General features: G+C 51.6%; 1 protein-coding gene across 4 annotated transcripts in view; it reads left to right on the top strand.

The window, feature by feature from the left end:
- The window catches only part of SRRM4 (serine/arginine repetitive matrix 4), a 50,070-nt gene extending 32,763 nt beyond the window's left edge, over positions 1 to 17,307 (top strand). For 2 of the 4 annotated variants that reach the window (XM_037392792.1, XM_037393034.1), the window contains 5 exons: positions 6,227 to 6,564; positions 8,162 to 8,371; positions 8,633 to 8,746; positions 10,390 to 10,536; positions 11,135 to 17,307. In XM_037392792.1, the coding sequence (XP_037248689.1) occupies positions 6,227 to 6,564; positions 8,162 to 8,371; positions 8,633 to 8,746; positions 10,390 to 10,536; positions 11,135 to 11,396 (1,071 nt within the window). In that variant the 3' untranslated portion in view covers positions 11,397 to 17,307. The remainder of the gene's footprint in view (positions 1 to 6,226; positions 6,565 to 8,161; positions 8,372 to 8,632; positions 8,747 to 10,389; positions 10,537 to 11,134) is intronic. The other 2 variants (XM_037392877.1, XM_037392955.1) reach the window with 2 other exon arrangements.
- Positions 17,308 to 18,746: the final 1,439 nt, after the last annotated feature.

An 18,746-nucleotide genomic window follows, 5' to 3' on the forward strand; every position in this document is an offset into this window, starting at 1 on the left:
ACATCCCCAAAGGAGAGGGATTGTCCAGGGAAGATCACAACCTGCAGAAGAGACCCAGAGAGACAGTACACAAACTCCCATGAGGTAATTCTATAGCACTTTGAAATCAAAGATTTTGCTTTTTAAGCCAATTTTTATTCTATATTCTTTTTATTCTGAAAATCTGAAGCATTTTGTGGTACATTCTGCCATTCCCTCCCTGCCCCAACCCCCTCCCCTTGGTTTGTTTTCTCTCTTGTGTGCTGGAACAGCCACAACTTCTAACTAGGTCTACCTGTATCTTAGGAGGGATAAAGCATATAAAATAATGCCTTGCCCATGCATCTACCTCGCTGCTTCTTTCCCTCTTGCCTTTATGCATAAGTTGATGCACATGCATGCAAACACGCAGAAACACTGCAAAGTTCCCTGCTACTTTTCTTTTTGGCAGTGAATTTCCAAGCTTTTCCCTCTCATTCTCCCTTTAATCCTGTGCAGCCGCAATAGCCACCTATTGAGAATAGGATTGTGGGTCTGTGCCTCAGCATGCAGAGAAACTGTGGGTAGTATGCAGCATCTATTTTGGAACAGAAAACCCTTAACCCGCTGCAGACACTTTATTCCACAGCAACACAGATGTATTACATGCCACTGTGCTTTCAGTTGAGCAGTGCAATATAAATACCTGCAGGGTATGAATCTAGTTGCCTTTGTTGTACCTGATGAAGATAACTGCATGCTGCATACACTTTCCTTGCCAGCTCCTTTACTTCAACTGAAACCCATTTACAATGTCACAAATTATCACAGGCTTGAGCCAGCTTTTCAGCAAGGCTCAGTGGGGTACGCTTGTTCCAAATGATGCTGTTTGTCTTTGGGCTTATGTGTCTGCAGAAAGGTAGAAGTGGGGAAATCCAGTGCAAAGGCTGGGACAGTGTGTGTAGGAGGGCTCAGGAAATCTTATAGCAGACCTGCATATTGGCTTGCTGTTGCTTTGTTTTCTAGCCTGGGTTTTGGTTTACATAGGAAAAGGTATTTTTTTGACTGTTAGGCAGCATGGTTTTGACAACAAACAGGGCCCCTGAAGAGCAAAGAGACAAAGCCTTCCATAAATATGTTAGTTGTTATCTTTTTCCTTTTCTCCCCTCCCAGCCAGGGGATTGAGGTTACCTCTGGTTATTGTCTGGCATATTTGCGGTGCTGTGCTGGGACGGCAGGGAGGCCAGCAGCCTGGGGTGAAGGAGGGATGCCTGCAGTCATGGAAAGGCTGTGCTGTACGTCAGTCACGCACCAAAGGAGGTGGTTTGCTCTAATGTAGTGCCAGCCTGGCCTGAGCTGAGGTGGGGATACACTGGCCTGCGTTGTGCGATACTGGCTGCACCCCAGCAGGCTGAAAAGCTCTTTGCAAAGGAACAAACCTTTGCCTGGCATTCTCAGGAATTTAACCCCAGCAATGGATCTGTGAGCCAGGCTGCTCAGCAGTGTTGCCGTCCAGCCCCAAATAACACAAGCTCTGACATTGCAGGGACAGTTGTGTCACTGCCTCCATGCTCCTGGACTTAGCTTAGGCCTTGTGATAAAGAAAGCCTTACCCTGAACTCTCCATGTAGCAAAAAAAAAAAAAAAAAAAAAAAAAAAAAGAGTATTTTTCACTCAATATTCCTTGAGTCAGGGATTCGTAATTGTGCAGAAAGGGGTTATATTGTATTCCTACAGCACGGGTATTGTTTGTACTCCCTTAGTAAGAGAAGTTGGCTTTTCAGCTGGGGCAAATCGTCAGCATGGGTGAGCCCACTTCCCCCAGGTGAAGGCCTACGCCCAGCCCTCTGCTCTGGAAGAGGGGGTACCTCAGACCAGGCACACAGCCTTGCTCCCCTGAGCAGCTCCTCTGGGCAGGTGCTGCTCCCCACGCCGGCAGCTCCTCAGCAGATGTCTGCCAGGCCCTCGCCGAGAGCAAGGCTCGCCAGGGTCATTGATGCAAGTGCTTTATTCCTTTCATTATTACAATGCACAGAGAAAGAGAGAAGGGGAGACATTATGCACCTCTGAAAAGGAAATTAACTCCACTTTGAAGTGAATTGCAGAACAAGAGAAAAAAAGACCCAAGAAAAAAATCCTCCAACTCTAAGTGAGGCTGTGCCATGCTGCTCATTGATGGGTCTCAGTCCCCTTATGGCTGAGAAAATATATAGTCGTCTCTTGCCTCAGGGCTGTTTGCAGCACAGTAAATGGACTTGTTTGGTTTAATTGGAAGACAAGTAGTGATTGTATTTTTGTAACCTATTAGATTGCACTGTCTCTTGGTCTAGGATTGCACTAAAAATTAGTCTGGAGTATCAGTGAGGGCCTCATTTCTACTTCCCCTTCATCTCGATTACATAATGATTTGGAAAAAAAAATCCAATAAATATATATCTTGAGTTCCCTTGGGAGCAACAGTGGGTCCCCTGCTGAAAGCTGAAGGAAGCAAAGTTCACCAAGACTATTTAATTACTTCTTAGAGAGGGGGGAAAAAATCCAAATGTTCACATAGAGAAAATTAGATTCATGAAAGAGCAGACTTTTTTTAAGACACCCTAGAAAAATAAAAAGCCATTAGAATTCAACTGAGCTCTGCACAATGTTTTCAGATGTGACGCTCTGTTTCCATCTCATGTGGCTGGCATGCCTTTCAGAAGCAGTAAAATGGGACCAGAAGCAAAGCCGAGGTCATCAGATAGGGAATTTATCTAGGCAGACAGGCAAGTTGAGTACCTTGAGACTTGTCCTGGCTCTTGCCACAGGACAGAGATCTCCCCCTGAGCCCTTAGGAAGCTACTGGCTGCAGCCTGGTGCCCCAAGGTGATGGGGTTGGGAAGCTGCTGTGCACCCCCCCCGGCACCTGCCTAGCCCCAGCCAGACCCTCCAGCCCTCACAAGAAGTGGCTTCCATATTTCGCTGATACCCACATGTTGCCTCTTCCCAGAGTGCTGCTACCAGAAATGTTGAGCTGTGGAGGAGCTTGTTGATCCCCCGGTCATTTGACGGATTTTGTGGTGTGCTGACAACAGTTGCTACTTTGAAGGTAGACGTCAGCAAAGGCAGAGTAAACCCATGCAGCCGAGGTCCCAGTGGCAGCGTTGAGAGCTGTTTTAGAAATGCCAAGGAACTGCTGTATTTCTTGGCAGAAACAAAGGCCTTTTGGTTTAGACTGGGAAGGAACAGAAGCAGTGTTTGCGTGTGCGATGCTGGGGTCAGTGTCCTGCAGAGCAACCGCTGTGCCCCCTCCAGACTTTTCCTACCTTTATAGCCAGGGAGTATGTCCCATGGTAGTTTTGTGCTTGTACATATTAAGTGGCCAAAAGCTGGTTATCTTCTGGTCAGGGTTCAAACCTAATGCAAGCCATAGCCTGTCTTAAAAAAAAATAATAATCTGGTGCCATATTTTAAAACACGATCCTGTATCTTCAGCAATGTGGTTGGGGAGAGTGTAGTGGTTCGTAGCGAGGCCAGTTCTCTCAGAGTTCTGGACGTGGCATCTGGGTTTCAGAAAGAACCGGTGAAAACCAGACCCAGATACCTGGCTGTCTTATTCTCCTTTGACCTTCCAATTTCTACTCGTGTGAGCAAGGTCTGGTCAAGAAGTGCTAAAGCTGAGAAGTAGCAAGGAGCAGTACCAGATGCTCAAATGAGGACTTGTGATGTGTGTCTTCACTCACTCCTACTTGGGAACACTTGGGAGATGTTTCTGCTCTGTCCAAGGCTTCTGCATTGAAGGTGCAAATTGGCTAGTGAGGAAGGATCACTTCATTTCCCACATCTGCTGCTGGGGCTCCTGGTGCCTCTGAGTTAGAAGTTAGTATGGGGTGAGGATGGGGAGTCTCCAGCTCCAGTATGGATTTGTTGGAATGAACTAATTCCTGTCCCTCTGTCCCTTATCCCAGAAGCAGTAATGCCTCTCTCTCTGGCAACATAGGAAGCACTTGGAGATCCTCCAACTCCAGGCATTTTCAGAGCGTGAAGATGTTTTGGGCAGTCATCATTCCACAGCCCGTATGCTGAGAGCCACTGCATTTGTTGGTAGTTCTGCTCTGCTTTGAGTCTCTGCTGTTGTCTGAGTCAGCTGTCCCTGTCCCAGTTAGCACCTCTTGAACTAGGTCGAGAGCAACCTCCACGGGGACAGAGATCAGATGCCACAGGCAGGAGGGTGGATGTGAAGGCACCACCTGATGGGATGAAGGAGGTCCATGTAAAAAGTGACACGGGTGAGGTCTGTAGACCCTCTGTGTAGGAGAAAGAGCCCTATCCCTATACCAGCCAGTACAGAGCTAAGCTCTCCAAACGGACTGTCCCTATTCCTGCTGTGTGACAACTGATGTAGGTCTCCTCGGCTCCGTGAGGTATTGCCAACATTGCAATGTGATTTTCTCAGCTCAGGATACCTCAGATTTGTGAGGGCATGTCCCAGGTCCCCACTGTGGAGAGCATGGCACAGAGGGAGGTCATTATGTGCCCCAGAGTGTGGTGTAAAGACGAGTGCAGGTGTTTGAGGGGGCATGGCTTGCTGGGAGCATGTTGGAGGACTATCCCAAGTAGGGGGGAACTAAACTTCTGTGTCCACATTCTAAGGACCCTGGACCAAACCTTATGGGCGGGAACAAAGAGAGCAGAGCATCTGAGTGAAAAAGGAGGTGGCCACACAAGAGTGCAGATGTGCCAGGTCTGCGTTTAGCCCTAATTCTCACCCCATTGCCAGGGCAGACATTAGTACTAACATAGCCTCACTCCCAGTACCGAAATGTTCCTGGACCGGCTCGTGTAAATGCCTATGGAGTTAAAACTGAACTATAAAATACTCAAATGATATAAATCCCCTTGGTGGTGCTCAGGGACCCAGACAACAGCCCTGCCCAGAGCAGCCTATGTGGGTTTGGGGTCCTTGCTGACCCTGTGGGGTTCAGCAACCCACTGCAACCCAGCTAGGCTTAACCCTCATGCAGAGGCTGGCAGGAGCAGGGCTGTCGTCCCCTTCCTCATAGGTCTCCAATGCAGCACGGGGAGGGATATTCTTCCTCCTCTACTTTATTTTTTTAGTTCTTCCTTCACTTGAGTTCCCTTTGTCACTTCCATGAAACCCAAGGGGATTTAGTGCAAGCTGCGACTTTTCAGCACAAGCGATCCAGCCTCCAGGAACAGGCTGGACAGCCTAATTTAAAGCAGAAGGAAACAAAAATGAATAATAAGTGAGACAAGCAAGCAGACAAAAAGCAGTCATGACATTTGCATAAAGGAGGCAAGTGAACAGTTGGCAGTGTGGATTGAAGAGAGGGTTTATGTTTTTTTCATGTAATTTGAGACTCTAATGATGGACTTATGTTGCCCGCTCTTCCTTTTTTCTTACACCTTACCTACTAAAGGAGGAGTTCTTGATGGGTAAGTGGATGCTATCCGCAAGACACCAGGGAATTTGAGGTCACTTGAGCGCATTAGCTGTATCTTCTTTAGGGGGTAAAAAAGCACACAAAGAAGTATCTGTATACCTTTTTATTTCCAGGGGAATTTTCTTTTTTCCCCTTCCCTCTTTTTTCTTTTTTTTTTTGTTTTGTTTCAAAGTGTTTATTTGCCAGTTTTTACTTTGTACAGAAGCCCTTACATTTTATTTTATTTTTCTTTGCTTATTTTAGTGACATTCATACAGCCTCTTTATTACAGAAGCTTTAAAAATCCACTTATTTAAGATTTTGTTTCATTTTCTTTCGTTTTTTGTTTCGTTTTCTTTCCAATGATTATGCAGGGGGGGGTTATGTATATACCCTTTCCCCCCACACCCCTTTAAGGTTAAATAAGGGCTTTGTCCTCTGTTATACTTTTTTATTTAATTAGTTATTTTGATTTTTTAGTTGCCCGTTTACTTTGTTGAATTCTTTTGTTTAACATGAATCGCATGCTGATACTCTTTGCATGATCTCTAAATCTTCCCGTTATCATAGCAGGGGGAAAAGAAGTTTCTTCTTACTGTGGATTTCTTTCAGGGATATGTGCTTTTGTTTTCTTCTCCTCTTTCTTCTTTTTCTTTCTCTCTCTCTCTTTCTTTCTTTCTTCCTTTGTTTCTTTCCTTTTGTTTCAGTGCATCATGATGGTAAAATTTCTGGGTTTATTTAAAAAAAACCAAACAAACAAAAAAACCAAAGAAAAAACAAAAACACCCCCCCCCCAAAAAAAAAACCACCACAGTTCAAACAATGCCAAATGGCTTTTTTGCTTTCAGATCTCTCAGTCAGGGTCTTCTGCTGACCTCTTTACCAAAACAGACAGCTCGCCTGGCAACCTAGCCAGCCAGAATGGAGAGTATCATGAATATGACTCAGGAAACGATACTTCCTCCCCTCCCTCCACTCAAACGAGCTCATCCAGGTCAAAGGACAGCCAGGAGAAAAGAAGTCTAGTCCATGATGGCTTTGGCCATGCCTTCTCGTCCGGGAAGCCCAAACTGGCCAACAGCGATAACAGCTCTGATTCAGGAAATTCCTTCACCAGTTGCTTTTCCCAGACCAAGGGAACAGCTTTGGAAAATCTGTCTCCAGATGCCCAGGGACAAGACCGAAGGTCAGTGATTACCAGTAGCTGCTGCTGGCAGCCAAATACCTGGTACATTGTTGCTCTGTATCTCCTGCCTGCTTGCCAGTTGCTGTGGTGAGCAGTCAGGGAGGTTTTTGTGGTCTGGAGGCAGTTAGATATGAATTAGACCCACGGTCTTGCCAGTCTGGAGCCCAGAACTCAGCAATGACCAATACTGTAGCCTGAGGAGGATGATGAAAACCTAGCCATCATACCCCTGGACATGGCTTGTGCTGGCTTTTCTGGCATTAATGTGGCTGATTGCAGGGTTTGGCCCCAAGCTGAGCTGTGTCCTGAGCACATCCCTACTCTGCTGGGCATGACTGTGTCAAATAAAAGAGTCACTGGCCCTTCTGGTCAAAATCTGAAAGGTACGTCAGGGGTTGCTGTGCTAATTCTCCCCCTCTGCTTACTGTGGGGAAGGGAGGCTGGGTTCATTTTCACTAAATCCTTTATGGACTGTTCTTTCACCTGTCCGATGAGCCAAATGCAGCCTGCCCCATCTCAGCTCATTCAGGACTGGTCCTGGGTGACAAGCTAGCATGTCCTGCAGGTGGGGAGCACAGAGAGAGGCAAGTACCTGGCTGGCTGCAGGGTAACACAGCAGCAGCTCTGTGTGTGGGGGCCACAGAGCGTCAAGGCTGGGGACAGGAATCAAACCGCAATCCAGTGTTGCAGGTCATCATCAGGAGAGGGGAAGAGATGCCAGCCTCCATAACTGCCTCCCATTCCTGGGGGTTTGCCAGGTGATGCTGGGGATGAAGACAGTGAAGTGCAGTGGCTGGTACCCAGGGCTATGCTCAGACAGTGGTGTTAGGGACCTCTTCCATCTCAGGTCTTAAAGGCTGAATGTTAGAGCCAGGATGTGGTCTGGAGGTGGGGGCAATGAATGAGAGAGGAGAGGGAAGCCAGGGGAATTGGTGTTAGAAAGAACAAGCCCTCGATTTTCAGTCAGAGGGTAAAACGTTAGGGTTGTATATAGTTCTCACGTTGTGACTCCAGTGGGATAACTCTGCCTTCATATGGGTGGAGCTGGGATTGCAGTTGGCCTTGGCAGTCTGGAGGCTGCTTGCTGCTGGGCTGTAACCCCATTCGTACCCAGGGTGCTTCTGGGAGTGGATGAATTCACGCAGCCCTGTCCAAAGGCAACATGCCCACTTGTGCTGCTCCACAGCCGGGCTGGAGCACAGGCTCCTGCCCTGCCATGCTCTGGCTTTCCCTTGCTCCAGCACTTCTCACCTCGCTTCCTGCCCAGGACCTGCACTGCTCGCTGGCCTGATCCAGGCTCTGCCAACCAGACACCTCTGGTGTGTTGGGCATGAGGCAGAAATGCTGCCCCTCACGCCACCTGAGACTTCGTCCACAGCCCTTCCCTGGCACAGACTGGAGGGTGAGCTCCAGGGTTCTGACCCACACATGCAGGGTCTCTTGCAAGAGCAGCATGGGGAGCTGGGAGGGTTTTTTTTTTATCCCCAGTTGGGAATGGGAGGATGGGAGTATTTCTTGGCTGGAGCACGGTGCTCCCCTTAGCCAGGGAGCATAGTTCAGCCAGAGCTTGAATGTCTATCCAAATATATGTTCACAGAGGGTGCCTGTCCTTGTGTCTCAGCTGCTCGGAGGAGAAGCAAAACTTCCTCCCGTCCCCAACGCCCAGCTCCCTGCTGAGGCCGTGCTCCCGCAGTGAGTCGTACACCAGCACAGGCAGATCCTCCCCTGGCTCCAGTCGCTCCCGCTCCTCACACCGCAAGGCCTCTCCCAGGTACTCCCGAAGTAGGTCCTGCTCTTCAGAAAAGAGGTAAGGCCAGTTAAAACAGCTGTCTCTGTGACCCTGGGCAATGTCTAACTATTGCAGGCTTGCAGGCTGCTTGCAGGGGGAGGTAAAACAGTTTGGGGGGTGCCTGGGGATCCACATGGCTTGGCGTGAGTTGGCCACTGAACTGAGCCAAGACCCTGAAATATGGGGCAGCTCTTCCCCACCATGAGCTGACATTCAGAGGTGTCTGGTACAGCCTCACCCTTCAGTATCTTTAACTCTTCTATGGTTCTTGCCTATCAGCAGGTCGTCTTCAAGTTCCCCCAGCTATTCCTCCAAATCCTGCAAAAAAAGTCCTGGGAGCAGGAGTTCAAGACCTCGTCGGAGCCCCAGTTACTCCCGCTACAGCCGTAGCAGGTACAGCTGTCTCCTCATGTGATATCTGCTGTCTCACACTTTCTCACTGCCTCCATCATTTTTTTGGACTCTAGCATGCTTGCTGGCCCCTGCCAGGCCCACACTGCTCCTTCAGCTTCCTCACTGGATGCTTTGGCTCTCAGCACTGGGCTGAGAGAGAGCAGGGGGATACAGGGTAAGACATATGGCAGTGTGTTATATTGGCCTTCAGTCAAGTAGAAATTTATTACCATTTATTGCCCTACAGCTGATGCTGACTGCAGAGGGGATGAGCCTTTCCCTTTCTGTGAGAAAAGTGGATTTCCTATAGCCAAGGACTGCCCTGCCAGTATTGATTCAGGGAAATTTCCTTTTGGAAATTTCAGGGAAACACTTTTGGGGGTAGGTTGCTGGGAGGGAGACCTGGCTTTGAAGCATCGTGGTATCTCACAGTTGGAGAATGTGGCAGGTGAAGTAGCTGTTCCTCCACTCCGAGCCCTTGTGGGGGACATGCTATGCAGCCAAAAGCGCACAGATGGCTGCTGGGTGATGTTCGCCAGGGCCTCGTGAGTGGGAGATGCTCTTCTCTGTCACGCTGGTGTAAATGGTGGGCAAGAGCGTTAGGCTCTGGTTGTGTCTGCCCACGGCTTTCATCGCCCGAGGAGCCCACGCCAGCCAGCAGCCCCAGCAGCAGGGCTGCAGCCCTTGTCAGAGAGGGACCTTATTGCTGTAGGGAAAGACACTCTGTTTTTCAGAGTCGTGGGTCTGCCAAAGAGTTGTCAGGCCCTGGGAAGTGCCCCTGCTGCGTGGGCACATGCCAGGTACCTTCATGCTGGCACTCACACGCAGGCTTGCAGAGGGAAACACAGGCCAGGCAACTCTACTCCCTCCACATCCCATTGAAAACACACATCTCCCAGCTCAGGCCTAGAGATGGCTTTGGGCAGATTTTTCTGGTAACATTTCTGCTGCTGTGAAAATTTTGCAGCCTTAAAACATTACATTACCGGGCTCTGGTTCTTGCAGGCTGTGGCAATCCCTGCTCTGGTGTAGAATATTCCTGCATCTGAGGATCAGACCATTGACCTGTAGCGCGTTGCTTTGTAGATGACATTGAGCAGGGTGTATGAAGTCAGCTACACTACATGGAAGGGCCTGCGCTGACATGCATGGGAATTTAACAAAAGAGAAAACCATAGCAACACCGGCACTCCTTCTGGCAAGCCATGCAAAGCTGCACAGCCTTGCAGGGATACCAGGGCCCTCTGCTCACGTGGGGCTGGCTGGCAGGGTTGTTCTTGCCTGCTTCTGCAGCATGACCAGCAAGAGCAATTTTAGTTAGAGCTAAATACAGAGTGCATCCACAGACACAGGTACGTGGAAGCCATCATAGCTTGGCAGCACAGGGCACCAGGAGACACTGCTGAAACCCCCAGACTCAATTAGTGTGTGTTTGTGTGTCCAGCCAGGTGGGTGTTTCTTTGTCCAGCTAAGCAAGTGTGTGCAGGGCTGATGCCACCAGAGCACTTTGCTTAGGGTGGTCCCTTTGGGAGCTGAGTATCCTCCACTCATCTGTGCCTTCATGCGTGGGTCATTGCCTCCACATCCAAAACCCACCCCACAAAAACCCAGCAGTGACCGTTTCCAGTCTGTGCCTTCCCCAGAGACCGTGAGCGAGAGCACAAGTACAGCTCCAGCGAGAAGGAGTCGCACAGGGAGCGTGACCGGCAGCAGCGGCGACGGTCCTATTCACCTCTGAGGAAACGCAGGAGAGACTCTCCCAGCCACCTTGAAGCTCGGCGTATTACGAGGTAAGAGGATGCAGTTTCATCGTTTGGAGACAGGCTCAGCTGCACTCCCCAGGGGGACATGGGCTGTCCTTGGGTCCCAGCTGCTGCCAGCGGAGGTTTCTCCAGGAGACTCGTTTCCCTGAGCCTGATCAGCAGGCCCTTCCGCCCCTCCTGGAGCTTGGGGATTTCCAGCTAGAGATACGGGGCAGATGGAGGGGGAGGGTCTCATTTACAACAGCTGAGGAAAAAAGGCAGATGAAGTTAGAGCAGGCACTCACCTGTCAGATGCCAGGGACATTCCCCCACAGGCTTTTTGTTTCACCCTCTCCTGTGGTAGATGTCCCACACTGTAGAGAGAGTCAAATACTGGCTCTAGCCTTCACACCGAGGGCTCTTTGGGACAGCATCAAGCAGCTCCCAATCTGAGACTTGGTGCTTGGGACATTCCCTGGGGCTTGAATCCCAAGGCCTGTCAGCAGCCTGATCTCTTCCCTTTTTTCTTTTAAACAAATACAATCACATTTTTGGGGAGCGCTGTGCAGAGTAAACACTTTTTGGATATTTTGACAGTAAATCTGTCCTTGTGTTGCTGGTAACCCACATCTCTCTGTCCCCACAGTGCCCGCAAACGCCCCATCCCCTACTACCGTCCCAGTCCCTCCTCCAGCAGTGCCAGCAGCTACTCCTCCTGGTACAGCAGCTTTAGCCGCTCCCCAAGCCGGAGCCGGAGCTACTCCAGCTACCGGACAAGCCGAAGCCGAAGCTGGAGCAGCAGCAGCACCGAGGGCAGGAGCCGCAGCCGGAGTTCAGGCCCCAGGAGCAGCCGCAGCAGGAGCAGGAGCTATGACTCAGGAGGCAGCTCCAACAGCCTGCGTCGCTAGGGAGTGCCGCTGACGGCTTACGTGCCATGCAGGTGTCACTTCTAAATTCCTGGCATTCTCCGCTTCCTTCCCACCTACCTGGCCATCGTTAGCAATCATCCCTGATACTGATGTGGCAGTGCCGGGTCCCCCTTCCCCGGTTCAAAGTAAGAGCCCTCCTGTGCCTGGTGCAGTCCCTTTACCACCTGTCAGAGTGGGTGGATCGGTCCCAGCTCCCCAGGCCAGGGCTTGGAAGAAAGGTTGGTGCTTTACAGAGGGCCTGCCATGACAGACCTGCGCCATCCTCCCATCTCCCCATCGCTGCTGCTCTCCAAAGCACTACCAGCTGCTCCAAAGGAAAGAATTCAGCTCCTTGCTGTTCTGCCAAACCAGGAACCAAGAAATTAATTTCTTTTGGAGGGAGACACCCAGTTAGGTAGGAATTTGCTGGGAAGCTTTGGTGATGAGTGGGGGTGACCTGTCCCCCCCAAGGCAAATATCAAGTCCCTTGGGTCTCTCCTCCAGAATTTCTGCCCACTCTGCAGCAGGCCTCTTCCATGAGAGAATGTTTATTTATTGCAGGTCAGCCAGTCCCTGCTATAAATAGAAGGCTAGAAATCCCTCCTGACGTAATTCCTGAGGGAAAAACGGCCATTCCCTCTCTTTCTCCCACCCTTTCTACTAAGTACCAATCGTCTTTCTCAGGGTGGTTTTATCCGCCCCCCCCCCCCCTCCAGCACTGTGGCTTGTTTGCAAACAAACTGCTGCGGTCTGAAGCAGACTCGGGGCTGGTGGCGTACAAGGGAGAGGGGAGCTGGCGTCATGCTGTGCTCCGAGGGCCAGGTGACAGTATGGGGGCAGGGGCCGTGGGGTTCCCTTCTGGGAGGAGCCCTCTTGCAGTTTGTGTTTAGGTTTTTCTAAAGGGAGCCTTGCCCTTGGAGCGCAATGCTGGTGGGACTGTGAGGAGATACGGAGGTAGCCACGCTCTGCGGTGTAGTGAGAGCACGCAGCATTAAAAGGCCATTGCACAAGACGAGGGACCCCAATCCCCCTTCCTCATAACAGGCAGCAGTTTTCCAGGAGGATTTCAGGAAATCATTTCTGCTTGAGACCCTCAGGCTCCCCTGAAGGCAGCATTGGCAGGCGCAGCAGCCCCGTCGCCTGGCCGGTGCCAAGCTGCAGCAGGGTACACTTGCACCACAGTTTGTTGCTGGGAGGACAGAGCAGTGCAGGGGGACAGAAAGGGCCCCCCACTAATTGCCTGTTTTTCCAAGGAGCCGCAGGCAGCGGCCGGAGGGCCCTGCCTGCCTGGGCAGCCCTGGGGCTTTGTCTCCCTGCCGGGCCTGCCAGCCCAGCTGCCTGCGCAATTACTGTGTTTTGCAGGGTAACAAAGGCTTCTCCCGGCACAGGCTGAGCTGGTGCTGAGGAGTTTCTTTCTCTTACAACACCTGGGTGCTAAGAGACGCTAATTTGGGTTTAAGACTTCCCTCCCTCCCTTTTTCCATCCCCTCCCCTTCCATCCTGCATGATTATTAACAAGTTTGGGCTTAATGAGTCAAGGAGGTGTGTCGTTTAAGTGTCACAGAAAAAGGCTAAGTGGAGCCAGCATCTGCTGGAGGAGGAGAGAGGACAGAAGGAAGTACAACCCTCCCTGGCTAAAGAGTTACCTGCAGCCCCCCTCATGCTGCTGGCAGCAGGTGAAGGGGCAAAGCCAGAAGCAGAAGGCTGAGTGCCGTGCAGTGTTCTGGGGGAGCTGGATGATGGCCTTAGCAAGCATATAAACCTGTTATCTGCTGGAAGGTACAGCAGTGTGGGGTGTATTTCCATCTGGGTGGTACGAGGGAAAGGTTAATGCCAGTGATCCCTTTTTCCCAATATTCTTCCTACTGCTGGTCTCCCTTGTCCTGTGCCTTCAGCCCCCAAAGCCCCCCCTTTTCCCAGTCCCTCATCCCTTGCCTTGCTGTCTGCAGGTAATTTGAGGATAACGGTGGTCGAGGCAGAGCGCTGGGCGCTGGTGTGGTCAGTGGCTCGGTGGGGACGTGTGCCTGTCTACAGGGAGGCCACCTCGTACAAGAGAGAAAAGCATTCCTGGTCAAGCTGAGCAGACGCTGTAGGGCTGTGGCTGAGGGATCAAAGATGGGGTGATCTTGCAGTGGGGTGCCACTGCCTTCCCTCCTGCACTGGCCCGGGCAGTGGCCCCATAGCCATCTTCTGCAGTGAGCTGCCTTCTTGTAAAGGGCTGGCAACTTCACATTTCTTCCCCAAAGACTCTCTCCCCATTTGACATTGAAACGCCCCATCCTCCTACTCCCTGGGATGACCCGAAGGCCATGGTGGGAGCCCAAACCCCAGATCTACCAGTGTTTCAAGAGCAGCCTCATGCCCCTTAACACCCCCTAACGCACACGTGCGTCTGTAGCAAGGAAGCAGTGAGCCAGGAGGTCGAAAACTATGAGAGAAGAGTGGCTTTGTGCAACTGGTGTAAATATTAGACACAACGCTGACTTGAGTTCCTCATGGCTGGGGACGGATGATTGAAGGACCGCATCAGGGTCAGCAGCACCTGCCGACCGTGGGACAGGAGATGACTCTGAGTGTTGCATGAGGCTGATGGCGGCTCTCGTACCCGTCTAGCTGATCTTTGCTTCAAGGACTGCCTCTGCTCGTACAGTCCGTGCCAGCTAAACGCTCCTGGGGTTTCCTGAGCAGATTTGTGTTGGAGTAAACCTCTTAAATTATTTATTTATTTATTTATTTATTATTATTATTCTATTTTTAATTGTATGTCAGAATGGATGCAGGTGGTCACTGTTACTAGTATTTATTCTTTTCTTTTTTTTTCTTTTTTTTTTTCTTTTTTTTTTTTAACCAATAAGTTATTTTTGGATCTCTTTGTTTGAATGTATCCATGCCACTGTTCTCATGTAAAGGTTTACAGCGCCGGTCCCTCTTGGTGAGGTGGCTGGAGGAGTGACGGTCACTCCTACTGCCAGTGTGTCCCTCTGCACTCTCTGGAGCAGGGCAGAGAGTTGCAATGGACAGAGGGATGCAGGGCAGAGCTGTTTGTCTGTTTTCATCTTAAAATCTAGGGTTTCCCATTAGATTTGCGCAGGAACGTGATGGATGTGACCGTAGAAGCGGGTCTAGGACCTTATGGAGGTGACGGCGAGGGTCTGCTCGCTGGCCAGCCGAGTGACAGGGTGTTTGCAGTGCTGCAAGGGGAAGTTTCGCCCCGGTCCGTGCTCGTGCTGGCTGGGTGCCAGCTGGCTGCCGTTGCTGTTTCCCTTGGCTCCGCAGCCAGCACACAACCCGAAACCGAGCTGCTCTGCACAGGCACCGCTGGTTTCCCTGGGAGGATGCCGTCGCTAGGACTCCCCTGCCATGTTTGTCCCTGCGCAATGACCCACCCATGGAAAAACTAAGGAAATGAGACCGTGAGAGAGTGATCCGTACTGAAGATGCTTGCAAAATCCAGCCTCTGGTGACAGGACCTAACCAAGTCTGTGTGTGTATGTGTACGTACGTGTAAGTGCGTGTATATGTGCATATACATATGAGTTTCCCTCAGTGGTGGTATTTATTTTTTAACTTATTTAAGATCTTTAGTACAACTTGGAACATCACCCTTCCCATCAGTGGACAACTGGGTTTTCTGTTGGTTTGCGTGAAGCCCGTGAGCTTTTCTGTCTCTGTGCCTTTTGCCAGCGCTTTTTTTAAATTCTGTGTTGTTTGGCTCATTCATTGCTGTTACGGATTTTTGCTCTGCGTTGGGCATCTCAGATTGCTGCTGGTGCTCTCTGCAAAGGGCAGTGTTTGCCTGGTGGAAAAGCAACTCTGTCATTTCGGTGTTGGTGAATCACTGCTTGCCTGCAGTTGGCCGCTTGAGGGATGCCCGGGGTGGTCACAGCCTCAAGGCTTCAGGAAAATAACTTGGCCATTTTTTGGAGGCCGTGTCTCAGAGGGCTTTGCTTTGCTCAAACACAGAGGCTCCTTCTCACCCACAATTTTGTTTCCATCCCACAAGCGCCCCAGTTGCCTTTCCCCAGCAGAGTGCACGCCGCCGCACCCACTCCCAAATGTCCCCCTGACCCCAGAGTCATGCTGTCGGCTCTCCCTGCTCCCTGGACCTGCCTTGGCTCTGGGTGTCACACGAAGCAAAGTTGTCCCACCCCCCCAACCCCAGCACTGGGGCCAGGCTCCAGAAAACCCAGCACAATCTCTGCAGGTTTGCTGGAAAGCAAAGATAAGGGATATCTCAAAGCACTGTTGCGTTCTTTCTTTTCTTCCTGGGTTATAGCACTCAGCTGTGCTTTGCTTTGTGTTCACTGTATTTTTTCTCAATGTTTTTGTTATTTTCGGGGACTGAATTTGTACCAAACTTGTCTGCAACAGCCAATCACTGTTATTTTGCTATGCATTGTACGTATATTGAACAGGCTGAGAGGACTTAGCCTCTATTTAATATTTATTTCTTCTATTTATTGAGCGTTACTTTAAAAAAAGCTATTTGGGTCTTGCCATTGAGTCCACGAAGGTAGGAGCCTTTGAGGTGTTGCCGTATGTGTTGGAGAGAGGTTATCAGAGAGGTGAATTACTGAGGCTGTCACCTGCCAGCATGGAGACATCTGGCAGACAAATTAGGCTCATTTGGAACTCAACTGCCAGTGATTTAGGGAGGAACCTCGTTTAGATGGAGATGAGCGAGGCAGGGGGAAATTCTTCATCTTGGACCAGCTTCTATTGACAAATCACAACCCCCTGGAAAGGTGCTGGTGTTCGGAGGTGACAGGCCAGCTGTGGCAGAGGAAAGAACCTGCTTTTCCTCCTCGGTACCACACAGGGCTGCTTGGATCACCAAAGATCCCCAGAGATCTCTGATCTCCCACTGCTGACCCACTCTTGGCTCTCAATGGTTGTTGGGGGAAGGGGGGACTTGTAGCCCTTTCATCGATGCGAGGAAGGGGATGCGGTTGAAGTGACTTGCCCATGGTCTCTACCAGGAAGCAAGGATGTCCACCCTGCTCCATCCTGAGGCCCTCATCCTTGTGTCATGTCCTACTTTGCCCCCTTCGCCAAGCTTTGTGCCAGAACCAGTAGCTTTGCCTGGATGTGAACTTGGGAAAGGTGGCCAGGGCAAAACTGGGAAGGTCTCTCCTGTCATCTCCGACATGATCCGGACCTTGCTGCAGGCATCCTTCCTCAGCTTTGAAAAAAGCACGGGATGTGCTAAAAATCACCACCTGCCCCAGTGCCACTCCACCAGCGCCGCAGCCGTTGGCCTCTGCACCCGAGTGGGAGGTGTTGGTGCTCCACGGGCTGGCGGAGGGTAGACATGCCTCTGGCATCGACCGGTGTGTGCCCATCCTGCCGGGCGCTCAGCCTTGGGGCAATCAGGATATTTGTTTGAGAAAGGGATGGATTCAGGTGCCTAAGTGAAGACTCTGCCCTTTAGTGTCCAGTGGGGGTTTATTACCTCTTTACCAGAGAACAATTCTCATGACTTTTGCTGCTACCTGGAAGTTTGCACATGATTGGGAGGGTCTCCGAAGCACTGGTAAATCTGCTGTTGTAGCAACAGCTTCATGGTCAAGCATCCTGACTTTGGGGCTGTTGCCTAGAGATCAACACCCTGAACCTCACCAGCCCGGGGGCAGCTCTCCGCCTTCGAAACCCAGGGGATGAGAAGAAGGTTTAGAACAAAAGCCAGGACGTGAGAAAAGCCACGAGGGAAACAGCGTCTCAGTTTTCTCACCTGGTGGTTAATTCCTTACCAAATGACACCGGCGCATCTGTTCATTTGACTTCGTTGTAAAACTCCCTTTGCTCTCCATCGAAATGCATACTGTACTCTTTAGTCTTCCTGGGGTGTTTGAGTTGTTAGCCTGGTTAGAAAAAGGGTTCCAATAAAGGTTCGGACAGTATTTCCTTCTCATTGCAGCCCCATTTGTCATGTTCCTTTTGGATCCGACTGCGTGCAGTGGGATATTTTGGGTTGTTTCAGCTGCTCCGCAGGGAGAGGCATGTGCCTCCGCTCCCAGCTGCCGAGGGCTGGCTCCTCGGGGCGCAGGCTGAAGCAAAAAAAGTTGTGGGCTAGTATTTCAGGCAGCACTCCCTTCCCTGCTGGGCCAGGCTTTCGCTGCCCTTTGCCAGGCGTTTTGGATCCTCCCGCCCTGTTCTGGCACCAGTAACCCCAGCCAGAAATGCGGATGGCTCCCCATGGAGGTCGCTGGGCTCGGCAGTGCCCTCGCTGGGGCTGTGCCCTTCCCTGCCCGCAGGGTCCTGCTGCAGTCACCTCACCCCTCTTGGTCAGCAACAGGACGGTGGGGACACTCGGGCACCCCAGGTGATGCCCCTCACCCTGGGTCCTCCCCTGGACTGGCTGGAAGAGCCATGGGGGAGCAGTAGGACTGGACCAGGTCAGCAGGCTGATCCCCACAGGGCCCAGGTGGGCACCCAGGAAGGCTCGGGTTGCACCGCAGACAGACGGGGCAGCGGCCCCGTGTCACTCGGGGAAGAAGGGAGGCTGCAAGGCTGCCTCAAGCTCCCCAGAGCGGATGTCATGGGGCCGGCTTGGTGCCGGGACACATCCAGGAGATTTGGAGTGACAGCAGGAGCTAAATTGGGATGGCCCAGAGAGGGCAAGAGCCGGCGGGAGGGGACATGTGACTAATCGGGATAAACAAGGCGACAGGGAGGATTCCTGACTGGGGAGGGAGGATGGCCCGGAGCTACATGGGGAAACGCAGGACTGGAGATGTTAGGAGGCTCCTGGAAGTACAGCAGGATCGTGGGGCTACCTGAAACCTCCTTGGGGCTTGTCCCCTCTCCCTGTGGGCCAGTGTTTGCCTGAGTGGGTGCAGAGCTGGGTGCTGGGGTGATCCCGCTCCCCAGCCGAGGGGACAGGTGCCCAGCTAAGCTCAGGCTCGGTGTGTGGTGATGTTCTCCAGGACACCCTGCTGTCACCCCCAGGCAGCATGAGCCCCCAGCGGGCAGGGGCAGCCAGGCAGGACAAGGGGATGGAGGGGCTCAGCCTCACCCCTGGCAGCTGCCTCCCTGCACCCAGGGGTGCTCAGTCAGCACGTGGGACCTCCCCAGGCATCTCCAGGCACCCCCCTCGGTCCCCAGGGAGACCCCTGCGATGCCTGGCTGTCCCCATGCATAGGGGGGGCGAAGGATCTGAGCACAGGGGAGCAGCCCTGCCCCGTGTCAAGGAGAGGCAGCTCCCTCCCCCAGCAACGCCGTGTTGGTGCAGCGTGATTAATGCTGTTGGAGTGACCAGCGGCTGAATTGCTGCGCGGCCTGTGCTGCATTAAAGTCTTCCTGCTGTAATTAGTTCCATCAAGTCTATTAGAAAAATTGCAGATGCTGGAG

The sequence above is a fragment of the Falco rusticolus genome, chromosome 1 (assembly GCF_015220075.1).
Source record: "Falco rusticolus isolate bFalRus1 chromosome 1, bFalRus1.pri, whole genome shotgun sequence".
Classification (NCBI taxonomy): domain Eukaryota; kingdom Metazoa; phylum Chordata; class Aves; order Falconiformes; family Falconidae; genus Falco; species Falco rusticolus.